This window comes from Ranitomeya variabilis, chromosome 3, assembly GCF_051348905.1.
Source record: "Ranitomeya variabilis isolate aRanVar5 chromosome 3, aRanVar5.hap1, whole genome shotgun sequence".
Taxonomy (NCBI): Eukaryota; Metazoa; Chordata; class Amphibia; order Anura; family Dendrobatidae; genus Ranitomeya; species Ranitomeya variabilis.
The window spans coordinates 78,671,227-78,696,884 of record NC_135234.1 but is presented as its reverse complement, the minus strand read 5'-3'; the positions used below and the strand labels follow the sequence as shown (position 1 = coordinate 78,696,884).

Here is a 25,658-nt window from a genome sequence, read left to right as displayed (position 1 = left end):
TCCTAGTAGTAGACAACCCCTTTAATATGTGCAATTGTAGTAACAGGAACATCAAGATTTTTGCCGATGGACTTATATAATTTTCTTTTTCTCCTGAGACAACTCTCTCCTTAGCTTTCCTTAATCCATATTCATTGTAGTACTTACCATGATGCCAAACAGCACAGTGACTACTTTTCTCCCTCTAAAATGGCAGACTGACTGATTTAAAGGTTATTAACTGTGATGCTAATTACAAGACGCACGTTCGTTTCACATGTACCCACAGTCAAATTATATTAAATCTTTTCTAGGGGTACCACCAATTTTTTTTCATTAGCTTGTGAACTCTTTGCTTGCTGGAAAACCCTCCGATCACTCATTTGTGGTTACACACAGTCCATTGACTTTCTTTCTCATGAGGCTGAACGCATTTAGGTAAAATGGTAAAATCACGTGTGTTTTTTTTTAAGGCACTTTTCTCTTTTGTCTTGCATTTGTCGTTTTTTGGGACCACATTTTTTAAAATGAATTTGTGAATTTTGTCCAAATTAAAAAATGATCTTTATATTTGTCTTTACTCCTTTTTGCAACATTTTAGTGCAAAATGTTGCTTATTTCACAACATGGCTAAAAAAAATTGCCAAAATTACTGGCGTGCATAAAATTACTCCAGTGGGGAACTGGAGAATATCTGCAGCAAATTTAGTGACTTTTTCGAAAAAACATAAATGATAAATCAAAGGAAAACATCTGGGCACTCTAAACTTCACACACGATGGCAAAAGTAAAAAAAAAGAAAAATCAGGGATACACATAAAATAAACTTAAAAAAAAAAAAGTGATAATGGAAAAATGACATTATCACATGAAAAAAAGAGCAACAAACACAACAGTAAATTGAGTCCATCGAGTCTAAGCTTTGGGGATATAAACAATAAGACACTTCCTGTGTTGTATTTGTGCATCTTGGATTGGATATAATTGGATCGGATAGGATTGGCCAAGTTCCAGGGGATATAAGTGTGATGGACATCATTCTCATTTTGATGTTAAGAAATCAAAATTCTAAGCAGGGTTTAGATTTGCTACTCTGTAAAGTATGGAGCTGTGACAGTCCACTTTACTGCATCAAGTTCTCAGTTCACAAACTTACTCCATCATATTCCGTCAGCCATTCTGCCTGGTGCTGCCACTGGCCACACTGGTGGGACGGGTAGATGTGATGGACAGCATGTGTGCACAGCCATCCAGATACTCTAATGGTCAGTCAGGTGAGCTGGTCAGTGGACTAATCACAGGATGAGTTCAGCTGCCAATCATCTGTACCCATACTCTGTTTAAAAGTCTTTTCTTTAGTCTGTGACAAATTTTGTATTCATCTTTTACTGTCTGGTGGCAGAATGTTCCGCCCTTCCCACAGACTCGATCCCTCACCGCTCCTCAAACTTGTTGCTCTCTGAAAGTTAATGTCATACACACTTTTACTCATAAATTTGATGAAAAAAAAATCACTGTTTTAATTCATTTGCAAATAAAGCTTAGGTACTCTGGGAGTGTCAAAGCACTTCTCAAGCTTTGGCCTCCCCCGCTATGTTCCCTACCCAATGCCACCTTCCTCTGTGCAACTGACAGGTCACTAGCTTGGCTTAGCAGCCTGTGAGCTGTCAATCAAGCAGAAGAGGTAAGGCTGGCCGGAGAGCAGCACTGGCGGAAAGAGGTTGTGAAGAACGTTCTCATCAGAACTAGTGATGAGCGAATATACTCGTTGCTCGGGTGGTCTCCGAGTATTCATGACTGCTTGGAGATTTAGTTTTCCTTGCCTCAGCTGGATGATTTGCAGCTACTAGACAGCTTGATTACATGTGGGGATTCCCTAGCAACCAGGCAACCCCCACACGTACTCAGCCTGGCTACTAGCTGTAAATCATCCAGCTGTGGCGATGAAAGCTAAATCTCCGAGCAGTCATAAATACTCGGTGATCACCCGAGCGTGCTCTGGAAAACCTGAGCAACGAGTATACTCGCTCATCACTAATCAGAACACATTTAATATGACCAGCGATTTTTCAATCAAGAAGCAACAGATTACATTAGTAAAGGTTTGGGTGACATGATGTTTCAGAGAACAACATGATCCTATAAACAGTTTGGGGCTTGTGGATCGTTCTGACAGATTCCTTTTCATTGAGCAGATGTCTGGTGTTCCGACCCACCCATTTGTTGACTATTTCATTCTAAGGCTATGTGCACACGTCCGGAATTGCCGCGGAAATTTCTGCGGCAATTCCGCAACTGTGCCGCAGGTAAAACGCATGCGAAATTGGCATGCGTTTTCCCGCTAAACACTAGCGTTTTCCAAGCAATATGTAGCATCTCTTGGAAAACTGATTGAAAGGTTGATCACACTTGTCAAACATATTGTTTGACAAGTGTGACCAACTTTTTACTATTGATGCTGCCTATGCAGCATCAATAGTAAAAAGATCTAATGTTAAAAATTATTTAAAAAAATTATAAATCGTGATATTCTCACATTCCGGCGGCCCCGGCAGTCTTCCCGCATCCTCGTGATGCTCCCGTTCCCAATAATGCCTAGCGGCAATGACCCCAGATGATGTAGCGGTAATTGCGGCAAAGCATCCCTGGGAAAGGAACCATCGCGAGGAGCGGGATGACTGCCGGGGCCGCCAGAAGGTGAGAATATCACGATTTATTATTTTTTTATTTTTTTATTTTTTTTAACAATTATATGGTTCCCAGGGCCTGGAGGAGAGTCTCCTCTCCTCCACCCTGGGTACCAACCGCACATGATCCGCATACTTCCTGCATGGTTTGCATAGCCCCATGCGGAAAGTAAGCGAATCAATGCATTCCTATGTGTGCGGAATCCCTGCGAATCCGAACAAAGAATGAACATGCTGCGTTTTTTTCTGGAATGCGATTCCACCGCGGAAAAAAAACGCAACGTGCACAAAAATTGCGGATTGCATTCTAATAGGATGCTTTAATGTATGCGCTTTTTTTTGTGGTTTTTTCTCGTTTTTATAGCGAAAAACCGCAAAAAATCCTGAACGTGTGCACATAGCCTTAGGCTGGTTTCACACTTGCGTTTTTTGCCGCTGCGTTTTAGCGCTAAAAAACGCATGCGTTTTTTTTTCTATACTTAACATTAGTGTTCTGGATCACTGCGTTGAGAAACACGTGATGGTGTCTCTGTGGTGTTGGATGTTTTGATCTCCCCGAGGTCATTCATCCTTATGTTTATAGTCTTTTCACTAGGCACTGCTCCTAATAGCCAGTTTTCTACTCCACACTGATGAGGGGCAAATACCCCGAAACAGCTGTCTGTGTATGGATACCATGTTTTGGTATAGGTGGTTTTCCTTTATTGGATGCTGCCCTTTCCGTGGTTGTTCCTTCCCGGTGAAAGACCTGCGTTGAGAAACACGTGATGGTGTCTCCGCGGTGATGGATGTTTTGATCTCCCCGAGGTCATTCATCCTTATGTTCATAATGTGATAATCAATGCTCACAGAAAGATCATAATATTGATTGTTCCGTGTGCCTAGGATTGTGATCGGCTGGCCTAAACTACCGCCGATTATCCTGAATATAGCTGATCGGCTTTTGTTTGATGGCCGCAATCGACCTTTGTAAACCCAGTGTAAGTGCCCTCTGGTTTGACTTTGGTCTATTTGACTTATAATTTACCTGTTTGCTCGGTTTGAGTTATCGTCCCTTCCTGACTTCATTCTTTCGTTATGAACTTGTCATTGTCTTGATATCTCTGGTTTGCACACCGGCTTGTGTAGGTCTATCCCTTAGCTCGCTCTGCTAGTCAGTGACTACTCTGGGTGCAACCTGGGATGTGTTGTAACTTAGGACAACACCAGCAAACAATCTATTGACTTTAGTAGATTTGGAAGGAGCAGTCGGTAAAGTCCAGACTCAATGGCTAAGCTTATTAAGGAGACCCTTTCCCTAGCATAACAGAATAAGGGGGACGTGAAGATAGTCGGGGGACCCTATCACCTGATCTCATGCAATTTGAGATGGGATTTCCCCGAGGCTGTTCGGTAACACAACATTACTTTACAGTTTAGGATACAACACCCCGATCCTGGGTTACCAGAATATACCTTAGTTGGACTTCTGAAAAGTGGAACCTTTCCTCTAGTTGGCCTGGATCCCACAGTCAGATAATAAGAAGGCGTTCTCTCTTAGGAGACTTTGCCTAACTGGAATCACAAGCCAGGTCGGAATTTAAGAAAAGGAAAATGAACAGTCATGGTGTCATTATGATCATTTCTCCAGTTTACAGCTCCCTTTGCCATCGGCTATGTGCTGGCGAAGAACATTTCATCCTAATCACTCACTTTTCCACATTGCCTTTTCACAGCCGTTCCTGAAAATGGGGTTGTGTTTTGCAGACAGTTCTGGAAAATACCAGACTGAAAGATTACTGCCTGGAGAACCATCATATTAAAGAAAAATGTACAGTGCTATTTATGGAACGAGCTGTCTGGCATGTAGGAAGAGTTTAAGGGGTTGTCTATTTGGGACAATTACTTTTTGGTAGAAAAGTTCCTCTAATCAAAGGATGTTCCACGAATGAAAGATCAGTTGTGATCTGAAGGGAAGCTTGGGAATAAGTATGCAATTCTCCTGCAGTGCCCCCACAGGTAAAATAAAGTATTACACCATTCACATTTAAGGTCTTGACCGGCGAAAACAAATGATTACATATCTACAGGATAGGGGATAACTTATTGATCAGTGGGGTCCGACTGCTGGGGCCGATCAGCAGAATGGGTCACTTTTATCTTTGTAAGAATGGAGAGACAGTGCGCATGGTCGACCTTCTTCATTCTCTATGTGGCTGCTGAGCGCTGCGTTCATCGTTTTCCAGCAGCCCCATAGAGAACGAATGGAGCAGAGGTCCATTTTATAAGTGGGATAAAAATTTGCCTATCGGGGCAGGTCCCAGCGGCCGGACCCCCATTGATCAGTAAATTATCACCTATACTCTGGATAACTCGTTTTCACCAGACAACCTCTTTAACCCCTTCCCGACCTTTGACGCATACGCTGCGTCATGAAAGTCTGTGCCAATCCGACCTATGACGCAGCGTATGCGTCATGGAATGATCGCGTCCCTGCAGATCGGGTGAAAGGGTTAACTCGAATCTCACCCGATCTGCAGAGACAGGGGGAGTGGTGCTTCAGCCCAGGGGGGGTGGCTTCACCCCCCCGTGGCTACGATCGCTCTGATTGGCTGTTGAAAGTGAAACTGCCAATCAGAGCGATTTGTAATATTTCACCTAAAAAACTGGTGAAATATTACAATCCAGCCATGGCCGATGCTGCAATATCATCGGCCATGGCTGGAAATACTGAAGTGACCCCCCCCCCACCCCACCGATCACCCCCCCCAAGCCACCGATCTGTCCCGTAGTCCCCTCCGTCCTGTGCTCCGCTCCCCCGTCCTCCTGTCCGCTCCCCCCGTGCTCCTATGTCACCCCCCTGTGCTCCGACGCACCCCCCCCGTGCCCCGATCTCCCCCCCCTTATACTTACCGAGGCTCCCGGTGTCCATGCGTCTTCTCCATGGGCGCCACCATCTTCCAAAATGGCGGGCGCATGCGCAGTGCGCCCGCCGAATCTGCCGGCTGGCAGATTCATTACAAGTACATTTTGATCGCTGTGGTAGGTTCTATCACAGCGATCAAAATAACAAAAATAATAAATAACCCCCCCCTTTATCACCCCCATAGGTAGGGACAATAATAAAATAAAGAAAATATTTTTTTTTCTTTTTCCACTAGAGTTAGGGTTAGAACTAGGGTTAGAACTAGGGGTAGGGTTAGGGTTATGGCATGTGCACACAGTGCAGATTTGGCTGCGGATCCGCAGCGGATTGGCCGCGGATCCGCAGCGGATTGGCCGCTGCGAATTCGTAGCAGTTTTCCATCAGGTTTACAGTACCATGTACACCTATGGAAAACCAAATCTGCTGTGCCCATGGGGTGGAAAATTCCGTGCAGAAACGCTGCGTTGTATTTTCCGCAGCATGTCAATTCTTTGTGCGGATTCCGCAGCGTTTTACACCTGTTCCTCAATAGGAATCCGCAGGTGAAATCCGCACAAAAAAACACTGGAAATCTGCTGTAAATCCGCAGGTAAAACGCAGTGCCTTTTACCTGCAGATTTTTCAAAAATCGTGCGGAAAAATCTCACACGAATCCGCAACGTGGGCACATAGCCTTAGGGTTAGGGTTGGAATTAGAGTTAGGGTTGGAATTAGGGCTAGGGTTGGAAATAGGGTTAAGATTAGGCTTGTGGTTAGGGTTACGGATAGGGTTAGGGGTGTGTTGGGGTTACAGTTGTGGTTAGGGTTGGGATTAGGGTTAGGGTTGGGATTAGGGTTAGGATTAGGGTTAGGGTTGGAATTAGGGTTACGGGTGTGTTGGGGTTAGGGTTGTGGTTAGGGGTGTGTTGGGGTTAGGGCTGTGATTAGGGTTATGGCTACAGTTGGGATTAGGATTAGGGGTGTGTTGGGGTTAGTGTTGAAGTTAGAATTGAGGGGTTTCCACTGTTTAGGCACATCAGGGGTCTCCAAACGCAACATGGCGCCACCATTGATTCCAGCCAATCTTGCGTTCAAAAAGTCAAATGGTGCTCCCTCCCTTCCAAGCCCCGACGTGCGCCCAAACAGTGGTTTACCCCCACATTTGGGGTACCAGCGTACTCAGGACAAACTGGGCAACAACTGTTGGGGTCCAATTTCTCCTGTTACCCTTGCAAAAATAAAAAATTACTTGCTAAAACATAATTTTTGAGGAAAGAACAATTATTTTTTATTTTCACGGCTCTGCTTTGTAAACTTCTGTGAAGCACTTGGGGGTTGAACGTGCTCATCACACATCTAGATAAGTTCCTTGGGGGGTCTAGTTTCCAAAATGGGGTCACTTGTGGGGTGTTTCTACTGTTTAGGCACATCAGGGGCTCTGCAAATGCAATGTGACGCCTGCAGACCATTCCATCAAAGTCTGCATTTCAAATGCCACTACTTCCCTTCCGAGCCCTGACATGTGCCCAAACAGTGGTTTACCCCCACATATGGGGTATCAGCGTACTCACAACAAACTGGGCAACAAATATTGGGGTCCAATTTCTCCTGTTACTCTTGTGAAAATAAAAAATTGCTTGCTAAAACATCTTTTTTGAGGAAAGAAAAATGATTTTTTATTTTCACGGCTCTGCGTTGTAAACTCCTGTGAAGCACTTGGGGGTTGAACGTGCTCACCACACATCTAGATAAGTTCCTTGGGGGGTCTAGTTTCCAAAATGGGGTCAATTGTGGGGGGTTTCTACTGTTTAGGCATATCAGGGGCTCTGCAAACGTAACATAATGCCCGCAGACCATTCCATCAAAGTCTGCATTCCAAAACGTCACTACTTCCCTTCCGAGCCCCGGCATATGCCCAAACAGTGGTTTACCCCCACATTTGGGGTATCAGCGTACTCAGGAGAAACTGGACAACAACTTTTGGGGTCCAATTTCTCCGGTTACTCTTGCAAAAATAAAAAATTCTGGGCTAAAAAAATATTTTTGAGGAAAGGAAACACATTTATTATTTTCATGGCTCTGCGTTATAAACTTCTGTGAAGCACTTGGGGGTTCAAAGTGCTCACCACACATCTAGATAAGTTCCCTTGGGGGTCTAGTTTCCAAAGTGGAGTCACTTGTGGGGAGTTCCTACTGTTTAGGCACATCAGGGGCTCTGCAAACGCAACCTGACGCCCGCAGAGCATTCCATCAAAGTCTGCATTTCAAAACGTCACTACTTCCCTTCCGAACCCCAACGTGTGCCAAAACAGTGGTTTACCCCCACATATGGGGTATCAGCGTACTCAGGAGAAACTGGACAACAACTTTTGGGGTCCAATTTCTCCTGTTACCCTTGGAAAAATAAAAAATTGTGGGCTAAAAAATCATTTTTGAGAAAAGAAAAATAATTTTTTATTTTCATGGCTCTGCGTTATAAACTTCTGTGAAGCACTTGGGGGGTTCAAAGTGCTCACAACACATCTAGATTAGTTCCTTGGGAGGTCTAGTTTCCAAAATGGGGTCACTTGTGCGGGAGCTCCAATGTTTAGGCACACAGGGGCTTTCCAAACGCGACATGGTGTCCGCTAATGATTGGAGCTAATTTTCCATTCAAAAAGCCAAATGGCGTGCCTTCCCTTCCGAGCCCTGCCGTGCGCCCAAACAGTGGTTTACCCCCACATATGGGGTATCATCGTACTCAGGACAAACTGGACAACAACATTTGGGGTCCAATTTCTCCTATTACCCTTGGGAAAATAAAAAATTCTGGGCTAAAAATCATTTTTGTGGAAAGAAAAATTATTTTTTATTTTCACGGCTCTGCGTTATAAACTTCTGTGAAGCACCTGGGGGTTATAAGTGCTCACTATGCATCTAGATAAGTTCCTTGGGGGTCTAGTTTCCAAAATGGGGTCACTTGTAGGGGAGCTCCAATGTTTAGGCACACAGGGGCTCTCCAAACGCGACATGGTGTCCGCTAACGATTGGAGCTAATTTTCCATTCAAAAAGTCAAATGGCACGCCTCCCCTCCCGAGCCTTGCCGTGCACCCAAACAGTGGTTTACCCCCACATATGAGGTATCGGCGTACTCAGGAGAAATTGCCCAACAAATTTTAGGATCCATTTTATCCTGTTGCCCATGTGGAAATGAAAGAATTGAGGCTAAAAGAAATTTTGTGTGAAAAAAAAGTACTTTTTCATTTTTGCGGATCAATTTGTGAAGCACCTGGGGGTTTAAAGTGCTCACTATGCCTCTAGATAAGTTCCTTGGGGGGTCTAGTTTCCAAAATGGGGTCACTTGTGGAGGAGCTCCAATGTTTAGGCACACAGGGGCTTTCCAAACGCGACATGGTGTCCACTAACGATGGAGATAATTTTTCATTCAAAAAGTCAAATGGCGCTCCTTCCCTTCCGAGCCTTACCATGTGCCCAAACAGTGGTTTACCCCCACATGTGAGGTATTGGTGTACTCAGGAGAAATTGCCCAACAAAATTTAGGATCCATTTTATCCTGTTGCCCATGTGAAAATGAAAAAATTGAGGCTAAAATAATTTTTTTGTGAAAAAAAAGTACTTTTTCATTTTTACGGAACAATTTGTGAAGCACCTGGGGGTTTAAAGTGCTCACTATGCTTCTAGATAAGTTCCTTGGGGGGTCTAGTTTCCAAAATGGGGTCACTTGTGGGGGAGCTCCAATGTTTAGGCACACGGGGGCTCTCCAAACGCGACATGGTGTCCGCTAAAGATTGGAGCCAATTTTTCATTGAAAAAGTCAAATGGCGCTCCTTCCCTTCCGAGCCCTGCCGTGCGCCCAAACAGTGGTTTACCCCCACATATGAGGTATCAGCGTACTCAGGACAAATTGGACAACAACGTCCGTGGTCTAGTTTCTCCTTTTACCCTTGGGAAAATAAAAAAATTGTTGCTAAAAGATCATTTTTGTGACTAAAAATTTTAATGTTCATTTTTTACTTCCATGTTGCTTCTGCTGCTGTGAAACACCTGAAGGGTTAATAAACTTTTTGAATGTGGTTTTGAGCACCTTGAGGGGTGCAGTTTTTAGAATGGTGTCACTTTTGGGTATTTTCAGCCATATAGAACCCTCAAAATGACTTCAAATGTGAGGTGGTCCCTAAAAAAAATGGTTTTGTAAATTTTGTTGTAAAAATGAGAAATCACTGGTCAAATTTTAACCCTTATAATTTCCTAGCAAAAAAAAAATTTGTTTCCAAAATTGTGCTGATGTAAAGTAGACATGTGGGAAATGTTATTTATTAACTATTTTGTGTCACATAACTCTCTGGTTTAACAGAATAAAAATTCAAAATGTGAAAATTGCGAAATTTTCAAAATTTTCGCCAAATTTCCGTTTTTTTCACAAATAAACTCAGAAATTATCGATCTAAATTTACCAACATGAAGCCCAATATGTCACGAAAAAACAATCTCAGAATCGCTAGGATCCGTTGAAGCGTTCCTGAGTTATTACCTCATAAAGGGACACTGGTCAGAATTGCAAAAAACGGCAAGGTCATTAAGGCCAAAATAGGCTGGGTCATGAAGGGGTTAAATGAATGCACCTTTGTAAACTAATATCATAGTGTTAAAATGTGTTATTTATGTGATTTTTTTTTTTTTTATATAAAATTCAGTTTACTGCAAAATATTTGACCCGACATACATATAAAGGGAAACTAAACATGCCTAATCTAACACATGATGAAAATAGGTTGGTAGTAGTTCCATAATTGTGCCACGTAAAGAGGAAGTTATAGGTTGTAAAGGGGATTGATAGGTTAATTAAAAATAAAGTTTCATCCCTTTCAGATTGTTTTTATGGTTCCCTCCAGCAGCACTCAATACCTGTTGTTAGAATGGTATAGGAGGGACTCTATTGCTGGGGGGACAGTTAGAGGGTATTCCCATCTCCAAGATCCTGTCCCAATATGTAGTAGGTGTAATATAATAATATTAGTAAATGCCTCCAATTAGAAATGTAGTATAGTTCTTCTGATTCGCTATGTTGCTTTCCCCATGTGCAGGGCATTGCAGTAGCTTAGGTATCCATGGTTACAAACACTCATATATAGTGTTCGTTAGTGGTTGTAACCGTGGATACCTAATAGTGATGAGCGAGTGTGTTTGGATAAGGTGTTATCTGAGCACTCAGTCCCTGTAAGTGTTGCGGAGATCGAACAGCCACGAGACATGCAGACGGCGGGGACTCGAACATAGTGTTCAAGTACGCCGAAGACACTCTATTAGCACTTGAGCATTTATTATTATTATACATTTTTATAGCGCCATTTATTCCATGGCGCTTTACATGTGAAAAGGGGGCAAATATAGACAAGTACAATAAACATGAGCAAAAAACAAGGCACACGGGTACATAAGGAGGGAGGACCCTGCCTGCGAGGGCTCACAGTCTGCGGGGGATGGGTGAGGATACACTAGGAGAGGGTAGAGCTGGTTGTGCGGCGGTTCAGTAGGTTGAGGATCACTGCAGGCTGTAGACTTGTCGGAAGAGGTGGGTCTTCAGGCTCTTTTTGAAGGTTTCTATGGTAGGCGAGCGAGAGTCTGATGTGTTGGGGTAGAGAGTTCTAGAGTATGGGGGAAGCACAGGAGAAGTCTTGGATGCGGTTGTGGGAAGAAGAGATGAGAGGGGAGTAGAGAAGGAGATCATGAGAGCATCGGAGGTTGCGTGTAGGTAAGTACCGGGAGATCATGTCACAGATGTATAGAGGAGTCAGGTTGTGGATGGCGTTGTATGTCATGGTTAGGGTTTTGAACTGCAGCTTCTGGGCGATAGGAAGCCAGTGAAGGGCCTGGCAGAGAGGAGAGGCTGGGGAATAGCGGGGGGACAGGTGGATTAGTCGGGCAGCAGGGTGTAGGATTGATTGGAGTGGTGCGAGAGTGCTAGAGGGGAGGCCAGGGAGTAGGAGGTTGCAGTAACTCAGGCGGGAGGTGATAAGGGCGTGCACTAGTGTTTTTGTGGTGTCGCGGTCAAGGAATGCACGGATCCGGGAAATATTTTTGAGTTTGAGACAGCAGGAGGAGGCAAGGGCTTGAAATAGAGTGCATGCTCGGATAACACCTTATCCAAGCACGTTCACTCATCACTAATACCTAAGCTACTGCAATGCCCTGTATATGGGGAATGTGACATGGCGAATCAGAAGAACTATGCTACATTTCTAACTGGAGGTATTTTCTAATACTATTATTAATACACCTACAACAAATATTGGGATAGGCTCTGGGAGAAGGGAATACCCCTCTAACTCCCCCATGTGTGCTTTCACCCATGAATGTTTGACATTATCCTGTCTTCCTTTTGAGATGCATGTGTTCTTAGGATATGTGCACACATCGCGTTTTTGCCATATTTTTTTGTCTTAAAAAAAAAAAGTTAAACAGTATTTTACTGTCCCAGCAAACGTGAAAGAGATTTCTGAAATCTCATGCACACGCTGCTTATGTTTTCCTTGCAGATTTTTGAGCATTTTCTTAGCGTTTTTCACCCATTCTAATGACTGTGAAAAAAATCAGAAAACAGGCGGAAAAACTTGTGCTTTTTATGCAGCGTTTTTGATGTGGAAATGTCTGCAACAAATGCACTTACACATTGTGGATATCTTTCTGACTCGCCGCGCTCTTCAGGCCCCAGTTGGCTGAATCTGCCAACCATCGAATGTGTATGGAGGTCTCCTGACTGCCCCTTGGTATAATTCAGGGGGAGACTTGGGAGTGCCCCAAACAAGCGCTCGATCCTTCTGTTCTCTTGGTAGATAAGCCACTGCCTGAACTGTCCGACTGTGGACTTGTCCTCTGTTCCCTTGTAAAATCACGGGAATGTTAAGCCAAGCGATACATTCACGTGTCAGGAGCAATGGCTGTCAGTCGTCCGAGATATCGGCTGATGGCTGTCTACGGTGTAAGGACAACTGTATGATGGAAGCGTCACACACTGCCAGCAGGGCTCTGGAGTCAGAGTCGTGGAGTCGGAGCCCATTTTGGTGGAGTCGTTGTTATGGAAATTGAGGAGTCGGAGGTTTGGCTTACTGATTCCTCTGCCCTGACTGCCAGATAACTCACCGGAGGATGAAAAAAACAACAATAGGTGATCGCTAAGATAAAGCAGAAGGACTCCATTATTATGGCAGGATCACAGAAAACAAGAAGCAATTGGGCAGTGAGTGCCGATGCCATATAGTGTAGCACCTGCCTGTGTTTGACATTATAACCAGGCAATGGTGAATATTGAAAAAAATATTTGAACATAGAATAAATGTTGCTATGGTTACAATACATCAGGAGAAGAACATTAGTAGGGCACATTGCAGACGTATTATATGATGATCAGGTATTGTGTCCCCATGTCGTCTGCCTGATATTATAGCAGTATCTTTCTCTCTCCTTTTCTAGATCCCTCCACAGCTCTGGAAAGTTACCTGAAGGTATGACCGATCTCTTCTCATCCGTGCCATGTATTAATTTGTGTGTTAGGATGTATTATGGGTGCCATAAGTAATTCTACTGAGCTGACCTTAGATCTCCATAGGGTTTTATAGTAATCTCACGTCAGTCCAGTAAAACCATGAGAGGTCCGGGTATTGTGGCTGGACAATGATGCCAAAATGCGGCAGCATTACTGTTATGTGAAAACTGGCCTAACAGGAGTGATTGTCAAGTATAGTGGAGCCCTGAGCCAAGACATGATCATCATAGATAATGATCAAGAGCATAGGTGCGAGAGCGAGGGGGCCTTAAGACCCAAAGTCCTTTTTAAAGTGGCACATACATACTGTCTGGAGAAAAGCAGTGTCTTCCTTTCCAGCAGCTGTGATTGTCCGGATTGATATGACCATCTAAATCTCATTGCCCATATCTTCAAATCATGAATGTCCCCCCTGTTTGAAAAGTCTAGTTTTATTGACAGCTCCTCAATGTACCTCCTCCTCCCTCCTGTTGAGATCTCACACTGCTACGTACAAGCCGCAGCTCATTGTAGTATCCGATCTATACAGCCATTCTGATAAAAGACAGAGGCAGCACAGGTCCAAAATACTGATGAGCAATCACTCACACAGCAGCCATTTTACGGATTTTGGCCAGAATATCAACTAATTCCTTATGTATTTTTCCATCTTTGCTTGATGCATCCAGCCCTGTATTGTTGAAGGATGGGGGGAATAGGGTGTCTGTAAAGTTGTTTTTTGTGTGTGATTTATCTCTTTTTCAATGCACCGCTTATACAACTATTCTGACATGGACTTTCAAAGTAAATATGTCAGCCTCATCCGGTCTAATCTATTTAATGATGTATACAGGTTAAATTGTAAACTCTGGTGAGAGAGCCACTTTAATACTTAGATTCTCTGATCTAACTCAAGATTACAGCTAGGGACTAATTTGGAACCACAAGTGCGTTAGAACGATGGAGCTGCAGCGACGTCTATCGTGACGACTCATGATATATTATCCCGATAATGGCCAAAGTGGTCATGACTCGGGTCTGGTGCAGACATTTAGGAGACTGCACAATGTGTGAAGTCACAGGACCATAATTTGTATTCCCAATGTCCAGTCTATGGATGACCGTCGGCCATGGTTTACCACGGTCCTCCGCACACCCTGCTGGCCCCTGCTCCCATGTTGTAGCCTATTATCTGCGGGAAGTCACGGCTCTTCTTACCCATGAATAAGAAAACAAGATGTAAAAGCATTTTTTTAGCAGAAGCCGGCACTTAGCCAGTGCTCTTAGCCAGTGCTGTCAGCTGTTTCCTAGGCATAGAGCTCCATCTCTTGGTTAATTTCACTCATTATATGCAAATATTCCTGCTTTTATCCACAGTGGGCAAACAGCTGAGCCATCACCGGGGCCACGAGAGGTCAATGCCGCCGTCCTGCTAATTATTAACACCCATCATCCAGGCACTGACTGCTCCCTGTAGCTTTTATATACCATGCAGTGTAATCATTGGGGGCATTATAGGAAACACACACCTGATGTCTATAGACTTACACTTTTATATGCATTTTAGAATTGATCCCACACCAAATCTGTAGACATTTTCTGATTGTAGAACAAGTACATGATTTCCAGGTTGAGTTAAAGGATTAGAAAGTTTCGGCTTCTTTCTTCCAGTCTGTGTCTGGCATTGCAGCTCAGCCCCGTCCACTTTAAGGGGCTCTGACACCAGACTGCGCTGCTCTTTAGAGGGGACGCTGAACTTTGGGACAGATCTGCTCTTGTTATTGTGCCGTTTGGGTATATGGAGACAGGGGCTGGTCTAGAAGAAAGCGGCCATGTTTTTCTAATCCCTTTACAAATCTGCAGTTATTCTCATCACTTGCATAACAGTAACTGTTGTTCTGTCCATGTGGATCTGCGCAGGGTGTTCTGTTCTGGTGCTGGAATCCGTGAGCATGTTCAGGAAATACATGTCAGTACTGGACCTGCCGCTCAGCTGGTTCTTCCACCATGACGTTCTCGTTATATCATCTGGAAGGCAATACAAGCGGGCCAAGGTAACACCGACCTGACACTGCCGCCTGTAATGGAGGGGCTGGGGGTGATAACAAATGCTCTGCTTTATGTATTGGGAGAAAATGTGTGCTGCTTTGTAACCAACTTTGCGTTTCAGCATCCCACAGTTTATATTTCTGCTTCCAGCCATTCAATGATACTCACCTACACATTTTCAGGACAGGTTTTACACCTATGGGTTAATTCACTGGCAGCATATGGAGGTCTTGCAAGATTAAAGGGGTGTTTCCATCTCCAAGATCCTATCCCAATACATAGCAGGTGTAATAATATTAGCAAATACCTCCAATTAGAAATGTATAGTTCTTCTGATAAGCTATGTCACTTAACCCATGTGCAGGGCATTGCAGTAGCTTAGGTACCCATGGTTACGACCACTCAACTAGTGACAGTTGTTATTTGTCATAACCATGGATACCTAAGTTACTATAATGCACTGCACATGGAGTAAGCAACCTAGCTCATCAGAAGAACTACACTACATTTCTAATTGGAGGTATTTGTTAATATTATTATTATTATTACACCTACTGCATATTGGGATAGGAGATGGGAATACCCCTTTAAGGAAAAATGCATTGGTACAGTAATAGAAATGCACTTTACCCATAAACTCGCCATGACGTCCTATTCCATGTGTCTGGGGGTTTGGAGCTGCCGAGGAGCTTAGGCTGCTGCTTTTTATATTACATTGCTGGTATCTGTCTTTAAAAGCAGTGATCAGCGCTATTGGCAATCTCTGCTTTTAACCTTTTAAATGCCTCTGTCAATCTCTGACTGCAGCATTTAAAGGGGTTTTCCTACTAATAAAGTACATTTTAATCAAAGAATAATATTAAAGGGAACCTGTGACCAGGCTTTCCCCATATAAGATATGGCCACCACCTTTCAGCTCTCTATACAGCATTCTATAATGCTGTGTATGGCCCCGATCCAGCATGTAACCAAAGAAAAACACCTTTTATTATACTCACCTGTGGGGCGGTCGGGTCTGATGGGTGTTGCTGGTCCTGCTCCAGATCCTCCCTTCTACTTTCAATGCTGTCCCCTTCTGTCCTTTGTGTGGATGACGTGTCCCCGGCATCGTGCTCCTGCGCAGGCTCACTTCTCTGCCCTGACGAGGGCAGATTAAAGTACTGTAGTGCACGTGTGCCGGGGCTCTTTGACCTTTCCCTGCGCCTACATACTGCAGTACTTTGCGCTGCCCTCAGGGTAGAGTAGCACGCCTGCGTAGGCAGTCGCAAAAGTTTTGCTCAGCGTGGCGTTAAGCAAAACTTTTTTTCACTTTTATGCCATGTTCTGCCTGCTCTGCCAAAATCGGTGTAGCTTGGGAGGAACCACTGCAGGATGTAACGTGATAATGCCCACCCATCAAACCCAATAAAACTGACGGTGTTTCTTATAACCGAAATGCTACTCCAGTCCTAGCCTGGATTGGAGGGACATATAGTGCCGGCACGTCAGGATGATCATATAGTGCCGGCACGTCAGGATGAGCGTATAGTGCCGGCATGTCAGGAAAAGCGTATAGTGCCGGCACGTCAGGATGATCATATAGTGCCGGCACGTCAGGATGATCGTATAGTGCCGGCACGTCAGGATGAGCGTATAGTGCCGGCACGTCAGGATAAGCGTATAGTGCCGGCACATCAGGATGATCGTATAGTGCCGCTACGTCAGGATGATCGTATAGTGCCAGCACGTCAGGATGATCATATAGTGCCGCTACGTCAGGATGTGCGTATAGTGCCAGCACGTCAGGATGAGCGTATAGTGCCGGCACGTCAGGATGAGCGTATAGTGCCGCCACGTCAGGATGATCGTATATTGCCGACACGTCAGGATGAGCGTATAGTGCCGGCATGTCAGGAAAAGCGTATAGTGCCGGCACGTCAGGATGATCATATAGTGCCGGCACGTCAGGATGATCGTATAGTGCCGGCACGTCAGGATGAGCGTATAGTGCCGGCACGTCAGGATAAGCGTATAGTGCCGGCACATCAGGATGATCGTATAGTACCGGCACGTCAGGATGAGCGTATAGTGCCGCCACGTCAGGATGATCGTATATTGCCGGCACGTCAGGATGAGCGTATAGTGCCGGCACATCAGGATGATCGTATAGTGCCGCCACGTCAGGATGATCATATAGTGCCGCTACGTCAGGATGTGCGTATAGTGCCGGCACGTCAGGATGAGCGTATAGTGCTGGCACGTCAGGATGAGCGTATAGTGCCGGCACGTCAGGATGAGCGTATAGTGCCGGCACGTCAGGATGAGCGTATAGTGCCGGCACGTCAGGATGAGCTTATAGTGCCGGCACGTCAGGATGACAGTATAGTGCCAACACGTCAGGATGAGCGTATGGTGCCAGCACGTCAGGATGAGCGTATGGTGCCAGCACGTCAGGATGAGCGTATAGTGCCGGCACGTCAGGATGTGCGTATAGTGCCGGCACGTCAGGATGTGCGTATAGTGCCGGCACGTCAGGATGAGCGTATAGTGGCAGCACGTCAGGATGAGCGTATGGTGCTGGCCTGTCAGGATGAGCGTATAGTGGCGGCACGTCAGGATGATCATATAGTGCCGGCACGTCAGGATGATCGTATAGTGCCGGCACGTCAGGATGAGCGTATAGTGCCGGCACGTCAGGATAAGCGTATAGTGCCGGCACATCAGGATGATCGTATAGTACCGGCACGTCAGGATGAGCGTATAGTGCTGCCACGTCAGGATGATCGTATATTGCCGGCACGTCAGGATGAGCGTATAGTGCCGGCACATCAGGATGATCGTATAGTGCCGCCACGTCAGGATGATCATATAGTGCCGCTACGTCAGGATGTGCGTATAGTGCCAGCACGTCAGGATGAGCGTATAGTGCCGGCACGTCAGGATGAGCGTATAGTGCCGGCACGTCAGGATGAGCGTATAGTGCCGGCACGTCAGGATGAGCGTATAGTGCTGGCACGTCAGGATGAGCGTATAGTGCCGGCACATCAGGATGAGCGTATAGTGCCGGCACGTCAGGATGAGCGTATAGTGCCGGCACGTCAGGATGAGCTTATAGTGCCGGCACGTCAGGATGACAGTATAGTGCCAACACGTCAGGATGAGCGTATGGTGCCAGCACGTCAGGATGAGCGTATGGTGCCAGCACGTCAGGATGAGCGTATAGTGCCGGCACGTCAGGATGTGCGTATAGTGCCGGCACGTCAGGATGTGCGTATAGTGCCGGCACGTCAGGATGAGCGTATAGTGGCAGCACGTCAGGATGAGCGTATGGTGCTGGCCTGTCAGGATGAGCGTATAGTGGCGGCACGTCAGGATGAGCATATAGTGCTGGCACGTCAGGATGAGCGTATAGTGCCGGCACGTCAGGATGAGCGTATAGTGCCGGCACGTCAGGATGAGCGTATAGTGCCGACACGTCAGGATGATCATATGGTGTCGGCACGTCAGGATGTGCGTATAGTGCCGGCACGTCAGGATGAGCGTATAGTGCCGGCACGTCAGGATGAGCGTATAGTGCCGGCACGTCAGGATGAGCGTATAGTGCCGGCACGTCAGGATGAGCGTATAGTGCCGGCACGTCAGGATGAGCGTATAGTGCCGGCGCGTCAGGATGAGCGTATAGTGCCGGCGCGTCAGGATGAGCGTATAGTGCCGGCACGTCAGGATGAGCGTATAGTGCCGGCACGTCAGGATGAGCGTATAGTGCCGGCACGTCAGGATGAGCGTATAGTGCCGGCACGTCAGGATGAGCGTATAGTGCCGGCACGTCAGGATGAGCGTATAGTGCCGGCACGTCAGGATGAGCGTATAGTGCCGGCACGTCAGGATGATCGTATAGTGCCGGCACATCAGGATGATCGTATAGTGCCGGCACGTCAGGATGATCATATAGTGCCGGCACGTCAGGATGATCGTATAGTGCCGGCGCGTCAGGATGAGCGTATAGTGCCGGCACGTCAGGATGAGCGTATAGTGCCGGCACGTCAGGATGATCGTATAGTGCCGGCACATCAGGATGATCGTATAGTGCCGGCACCTCAGGATGAGCGTATAGTGCCGGCACCTCAGGATGAGCGTATAGTGCCGGCACATCAGGATGAACAACAAGTAAACAAATAATAACTAATGAACCACTAAGATCTGATTTAATTTGAAGAGTTTCTGTCACATGACAGCGGGAACCTTGATGGGAGCTGAATCCACCAAAGTAAAATCAAAAACTCTGCTTTTCTTTCCCTTGATGAGATCTGCCCAGGATCTGCCTCTATGGCCATGTCCGAGCTGCCAAATACTGTACTGACGCTATATATGGCTGCCATAGAGAAAGTGTGGGATGAACACTGACAAGTCTCTTAGTCACGAGATTAAAGGGTCAGTGCTCCGCATTAGAAGCTGGCCTACAGTGGTACAAAGCAGCACATACCTGATTCCGTCCCATTGCCCAGATCCCATGCTGATCTCCTCTTTCAGCAAAGGTCGCCTTTTGACCGCTGCAGACAATCAGTGGTGCATTTTACACCATTGAAGCCACTGATTGCCTATAACAGTCCTGTGCTGACCTCGCTGGAAAAGAGAGGAGACCATCTGGGAACCCAGGCAGTGATAGGGAATGGATGACTATGTATTTTTTCTTATTTTTAACCACATTGGGCCAGTTTGTAAAATGAAAACATTGGTCAACACCTTTTATAGGGATCATTCATTTTTTTGAGCAAGGAGAGGATGTCCAGCAGCTTTATGCTTTAGTCCCCCTGCACTTCTCCCATTCAGCAGAGGTAAAGTTGCCCCTGCTAGCATCCTGGGAGAGAGCACAGTTCGGTCCGGCGGTGCCACATGCCGGTCTGGATTGTCAAGCTTCAGGAGTGCACCGGCCCCTGCAACCATCTCTCCCATACCACGGTTGAACTTGATGTACGTATATCTTTTTTTTTTTAATCTGTTATATGTAACTATTAGAAATAAGCTATTGGATTTGTGCTGCCCTAGTCCAGCGTCCAGTCCGCTTCCCCGTTGCAGTTGGTCTTCACTTTGTGGCATCCTTGCTGCCCAGAAACTTACCAGGCCTCATGACGCACATCATGATGTCGCATAGTCTAATAACTGCCAGAGCCTAAACGGTGATGAGCCGAGTATGTAGGGAACAGAAGTGAAGACCGGCTACCATGGGGGAGTGAATTGGACGCCTGACAAGAGCAATGCAAATTTAGCATAGTTCTTCTGATTTGCTATGTCGCTTACCCCATGTGCAGGCAATGCAGCAGCTTAGGTATCCATGGATACGAGTACTCGTATAGTGACAGTTAGCGATTAGTGATTGTAACCATGGATACCTAAGTTATTGCAATTCCTTGCACATGGGGTAAGCAACATAGCTAATTAGAAGAACTAGACTACATGTCGAATTGAAGGTATTTGATAATATTATTATTAAAACTACGGCATATTGGGATAGGACGTGGAGATAGGAATACCCCTTTAAGGCTAAAATTATATATCTTTGATTGTCTGACAGATGATTACAGCATCGATGGCTTCATTTGGGTCAATTGCATTATATTTTACAAAGCGATTTCTTATGCAAACTTCATGTTTTTATTCCAGGAGGCAATGCTGCAACATCAGAGTCAACTACTTTGGTTTCGCCACGTCTACCTGTTCTTCTCGCGCTACATGATGATTAACTCGCTAAATTTCTTACAAGACAAGACAGCCGAAAAGGAAAGCTGATCATTGTCGGCTCTCCGCACGGCGGCCATGCTCCGGACGTCCCAGCGTGACGCAGCCACATTCTGGCATCCAGGATGTTACATGACCTGTCCGTTTAATACTGGACTAGTGGTTGGTTGGTGGGTGGCATTAATAAACACTTTATTATTATTATATTTTTACGGTACCAATCTCTGCATGAGATTTGATTTGTAACAAGATATAAATTTGGCAATACTTTTACTGTATTGGGATCAGGTGACAATAAAAAAAATGCTATTTTGGGGGCAATCCTGTATTTCTTTCCATTGCTTTAGGTGACATAGAAATGCCTTTCACCCTCTCGCCCCTACATGTCAATGTGAGCACGCAGTAATAGGCCGACATCTCTGCACTGAACTATTTTCAATGTGGCTCTTCTCTCATGTCTGTGTCCTGTTTTGTATTTTAAGAGATGATGATGATGATGATGATCAATGTTTTATTTTTTACCTTTAATGTGAAAAGTTGAATTCCTAACATTATTAGTGGCAGTTCTCTTGGTGTAATGCAGTCTCTTCTTTCATCTATTAGTGGTGGTCCTAGGGATGATATATGTCATTGATTACACTGGTCAACGCAATTTTTCTGGCAAAAGGTTTTAAAACATATTTTAAGTCAATTTTGGCTGCTGATTATGAATATGAACTCCTTTTTTTGGCTATCACATCAGGATTTCGAGATATTTTCAATTTTTGATGAAAATTACTCCTATCTAATGTTTTATGATAAAAACACATGATTTTCAATACTACATTGTATATTTTTAATCAAGGAATAACAAAGATTACAGTCCTATGTACAGCAAATCAAATATAACATAAAAAAGGGTGTGGACAAAAGTATTGGCACTGTTTGAAAAATCATGTGATGCTTCTTTAATTTGTGTAATTAACAGCACCTGTAACTTACCTGTGGCACCTAACCGGTGTTGGCAATAACTAAATCACACTTGCAGCCAGGTGACATGGATTAAAGTTGACTCAACCTCTGTCCTGTGTCCTTGTGTGTACCACATTGAGCATGGAGAAAAGAAAGAAGACCAAAGAACTGTCTGAGGACTTGAGAAGCCAAATTGTGAGGAAGCATGAGCAATCTCAAGGCTACAAGTCCATCTCCAAAGACCTGAATGTTCCTGTGTCTACCGTGTGCAGTGTCATCAAGAAGTTTAAAGCCCATGGCACTGTGGCTAACCTCCCTAGATGTGGACGGAAAAGAAAAGTTGACAAGAGATTTCAACGCAAGATTGTGCGGATGTTAGATAAAGAACCTCGACTAACATCCAAACAAGTTCAAGCTGCCCTGCAGTCCGAGGGTACAACAGTGTCAACCCGTACTATCCGTCGGCGTCTGAATGAAAAGGGACTGTATGGTAGGAAACCCAGGAAGACCCCACTTCTTACCCCGAGACATAAAAAAGCCAGGCTGGAGTTTGCCAAAACTTACCTGAAAAAGCCTAAAACGTTTTGGAAGAATGTTCTCTGGTCAGATGAGACAAAAGTAGAGCTTTTTGGGCAAAGGCATCAACATAGAGTTTACAGGAGAAAAAAAGAGGCATTCAAAGAAAAGAACACAGTCCCTACAGTTAAACATGGCGGAGGTTCCCTGATGGTTTGGGGTTGCTTTGCTGCCTCTGGCACTGGACTGCTTGACCGTGTGCATGACATTATGAAGTCTGAAGACTACCAACAAATCTTGCAGCATAATGTAGGGCCCAGTGTGAGAAAGCTGGGTGTCCCTCAGAGGCCATGGGTCTTCCAGCAGGACAATGACCCAAAACACACTTCAAAAAGCACTAGAAAATGGTTTGAGAGAAAGCACTGGAGACTTCTTAGGTGGCCAGCAATGAGTCCAGACCTGAATCCCATAGAACACCTGTGGAGAGATCTAAAAATGGCATTTTGGAGAAGGCACCCTTCAAGTATCAGGGACCTGGAGCAGTTTGCCAAAGAAGAATGGTCTAAAATTCCAGCAGAGCATTGTAAGAAACTCATTGATGGTTACTGGAAGCGGTTGGTCGCAGTTATTTTGGCTAAAGGTTGTGCAACCAAGTATTAGGCTGAGGGTGCCAATACTTTTGTCTGGCCCATTTTTGGAGTTTTGTGTGAAATGATCAATGTTTTGCTTTTTGCTTCATTCTCTTTTGTGTTTTTTCATTTAAGACAAATTAAATGAAGATAATAATAACAAAGAATTTGTGTTTGCAATCATTGTCAGGAAGAAACTGAGTATTATCTGACAGAATTGCAGGGGTGTCAATACTTTTGGCCACAACTGTATGGCACACAGATGAATGACAAATGGCAGTTATTTGAACTTTCTTTTCTTGGCTGATCTGTGATGTACAGCTTCTGGGTTGTCTCTCAACAAGCTCCAGCAATAGTCAGCCATCATATGTGAGTCCCACCTGTCTTGATACCGTTCTTCCATTGTTTTAATGTCCTGATGAAAACGCTTCCCTTGTTCCTCGCTCACATCCCCAAGGTTCTCTGGAAAAAAGTCCAAATGGCTGTGTAAATAGTGAATCTTGATACTCATTCTACATCCAAGATTTCGCAGACTCATTAGTAGCTCTTCCACAATCTCTTCATAGTTCTCTGCTTTCTTATTCCCTAGAAAATTCTGCACCACATTACAAAATGCATTCCAAGCTCTTTCTTCTGTCTCATTCATTGATGTGATAAAATTTGGGTCTCTCATAAGTGTTCTTATTTGAGGTCCATCAAATATTCCAGCCTTTTTCTTCTCTTCACTAAGACCAGGAAAAGTTGAACATATATAGTTAAAGCATTCTCCACTGTGATTGAGAGCTTTGACGAACTGCTTCATCAATCCAAGTTTTATGTGTAAGGGAGGAAAGACAATGCCCTTCCTATCCACTAGAGGATCATGGATGACATTCTTATCGCCAGATGCCAAACTCTGTCGCTGAGGCCATTCAGTTTTCACCCAATGCTCTGCTGTAGCTCTACTGTCCCAGTAGCACAGAAAACAAGGGTGTAACAAATGGGAATTATGCATGTTCAAAGAAAACAAAGATATTCTCACATTTATTGGGAGACTAAATGAAAACTAAATTTACCTTAGTGAACCGTATAAACCGGCACTTTTCATACACTACTTATATTTATCATGGAATTCTTGAAAATGGGCTATATACCTATAGCACAAAAACGTGATGTGATAGAGAAATTATAGGATCAGATTTGAATTCAGCACCCTCAAATTAGTTTAAAACTGATCTTAAAGTCCATGCCAGAAATTATTATTTTTTTTTTTTGTTTGTAGATCAGTGTTATATAAGGCCGCTCTTACGCCTGCAGTGTGGAGGTAAGGAGCTGCCTGTGACCTTTTCTCTCCAGTTACTGTTTGCACATTGTATAACTTTTCTTTGGCATTTGCTTCTTCTACTGTGTTGTTCTAATCTGTCTGCCATTCTTTCCTGTAGACACAGCAATCCAGACATCCATTATCTTGTATAAATGATATCCTTATTGGCGCAGAAGTCAGAACAGATCTCTGAATAGTTTTAACCAGTCCAGTACTGAGCCATTTACACCTGTTTCTGGCCAGTACCAGTTTCGGGTTTTTTCATATGTGGGTTAAAAGCTGCAAAAAATGGCTTCATTTAGATATTCAAATACTTTTTGCCTCTTTTTTTCAAGATACATGGGGCTTAATTATTATGTTATTTTCATACTCTATTTTTTGTCGATGTCAGGAAAAAGCCATGAGAAAATGAAATTAAATACTTGTCTTTTTTTCCCACATTTTTTCATTTGTTTATGACCACAAAGGACCACTAAAATAAATGTTTACGCTTGTTCACCTTTGTAATAATTGTATGGGTTTGTATGTTCTCCCCGTGTTTGCGTGGGTTTCCCCTGGGTTTCCTCCCACATTCCAAAGACATACTGATAGGGAATGTACATTGTGAGCCCCATCGGGGACATCGATGATAATGTGTGCAAAAAATTGTAAAGTACCGTGGAATAAGTTACCGCTATATAAATAAAGAGATTATTATTATTATTTAATTATTATTTTTATATATTGAACCCTTTTTTTTTTCCAGGAGGGTTGGGTAGCAGCTTTAATTTATTTTTATATTTCACACATTGTGCCCTGCGCAACGTCATAAAAGATTCTTGTTCAGTGCTGTGTATACAGTGATCAGGAAGGCAGAGAGGGTAATGAACCCTCTCTGCCTTCTCTATGGGAAGTCCAACGCTGTCTGCTCCCACAGCTGGTATACTGTGCAGTGACGCCTGGGCAGTCTGCTGTATACTCTGCAGTGATGTTCTGTGACCCAGACAGTAACTAATGGTTCATTTATTCAATTATTCTGAATTGTTCTGATATATAAGAGGAATTGTTTTCCATTTTCAGCTGTTTTATAACAGTTTTCAGAATATTTCTTAACCTTTTTTAGAGTGATATATTTAATTGTTTTTTCATCCTAACTCGGTTTTTATTTAAAGGGGTTGTCCACGACTGAGACAATAATGGCTTCGACTTAGTCTAGGTAATTTGTATCACATTGTGTGGGTCCAAAACCATGGACAATCAGATCTTAGCAGCTCCCATGGCAGCAGTAGGATGTTACTGCACGAAGTTGGAAGAACGCAACCCCATGCACTGTGTAGAGCCGCTGCCTGGTTATTCAGATTAGTTCCTATTAAAGTGGATAGGAGCTGAGCTGCAGTACTAGAGCACAATTACTGCTCCACTCCATATACTGTTGGCATCCAG

At 44.4% G+C, this 25,658-nt stretch overlaps 1 protein-coding gene across 1 annotated transcript in view; it reads left to right on the top strand.

Annotated features, from left to right (window-relative positions):
- The window catches only part of PIGL (phosphatidylinositol glycan anchor biosynthesis class L), a 153,292-nt gene extending 132,134 nt beyond the window's left edge, over window positions 1-21,158 (top strand). The window contains exons 5-7 of the mRNA XM_077294243.1: window positions 13,022-13,053; window positions 14,994-15,127; window positions 20,763-21,158. Of these exons, the coding sequence (XP_077150358.1) occupies window positions 13,022-13,053; window positions 14,994-15,127; window positions 20,763-20,888 (292 nt within the window). The 3' untranslated portion in view covers window positions 20,889-21,158. The remainder of the gene's footprint in view (window positions 1-13,021; window positions 13,054-14,993; window positions 15,128-20,762) is intronic.
- The last annotated feature ends 4,500 nt before the right edge of the window (window positions 21,159-25,658 follow it).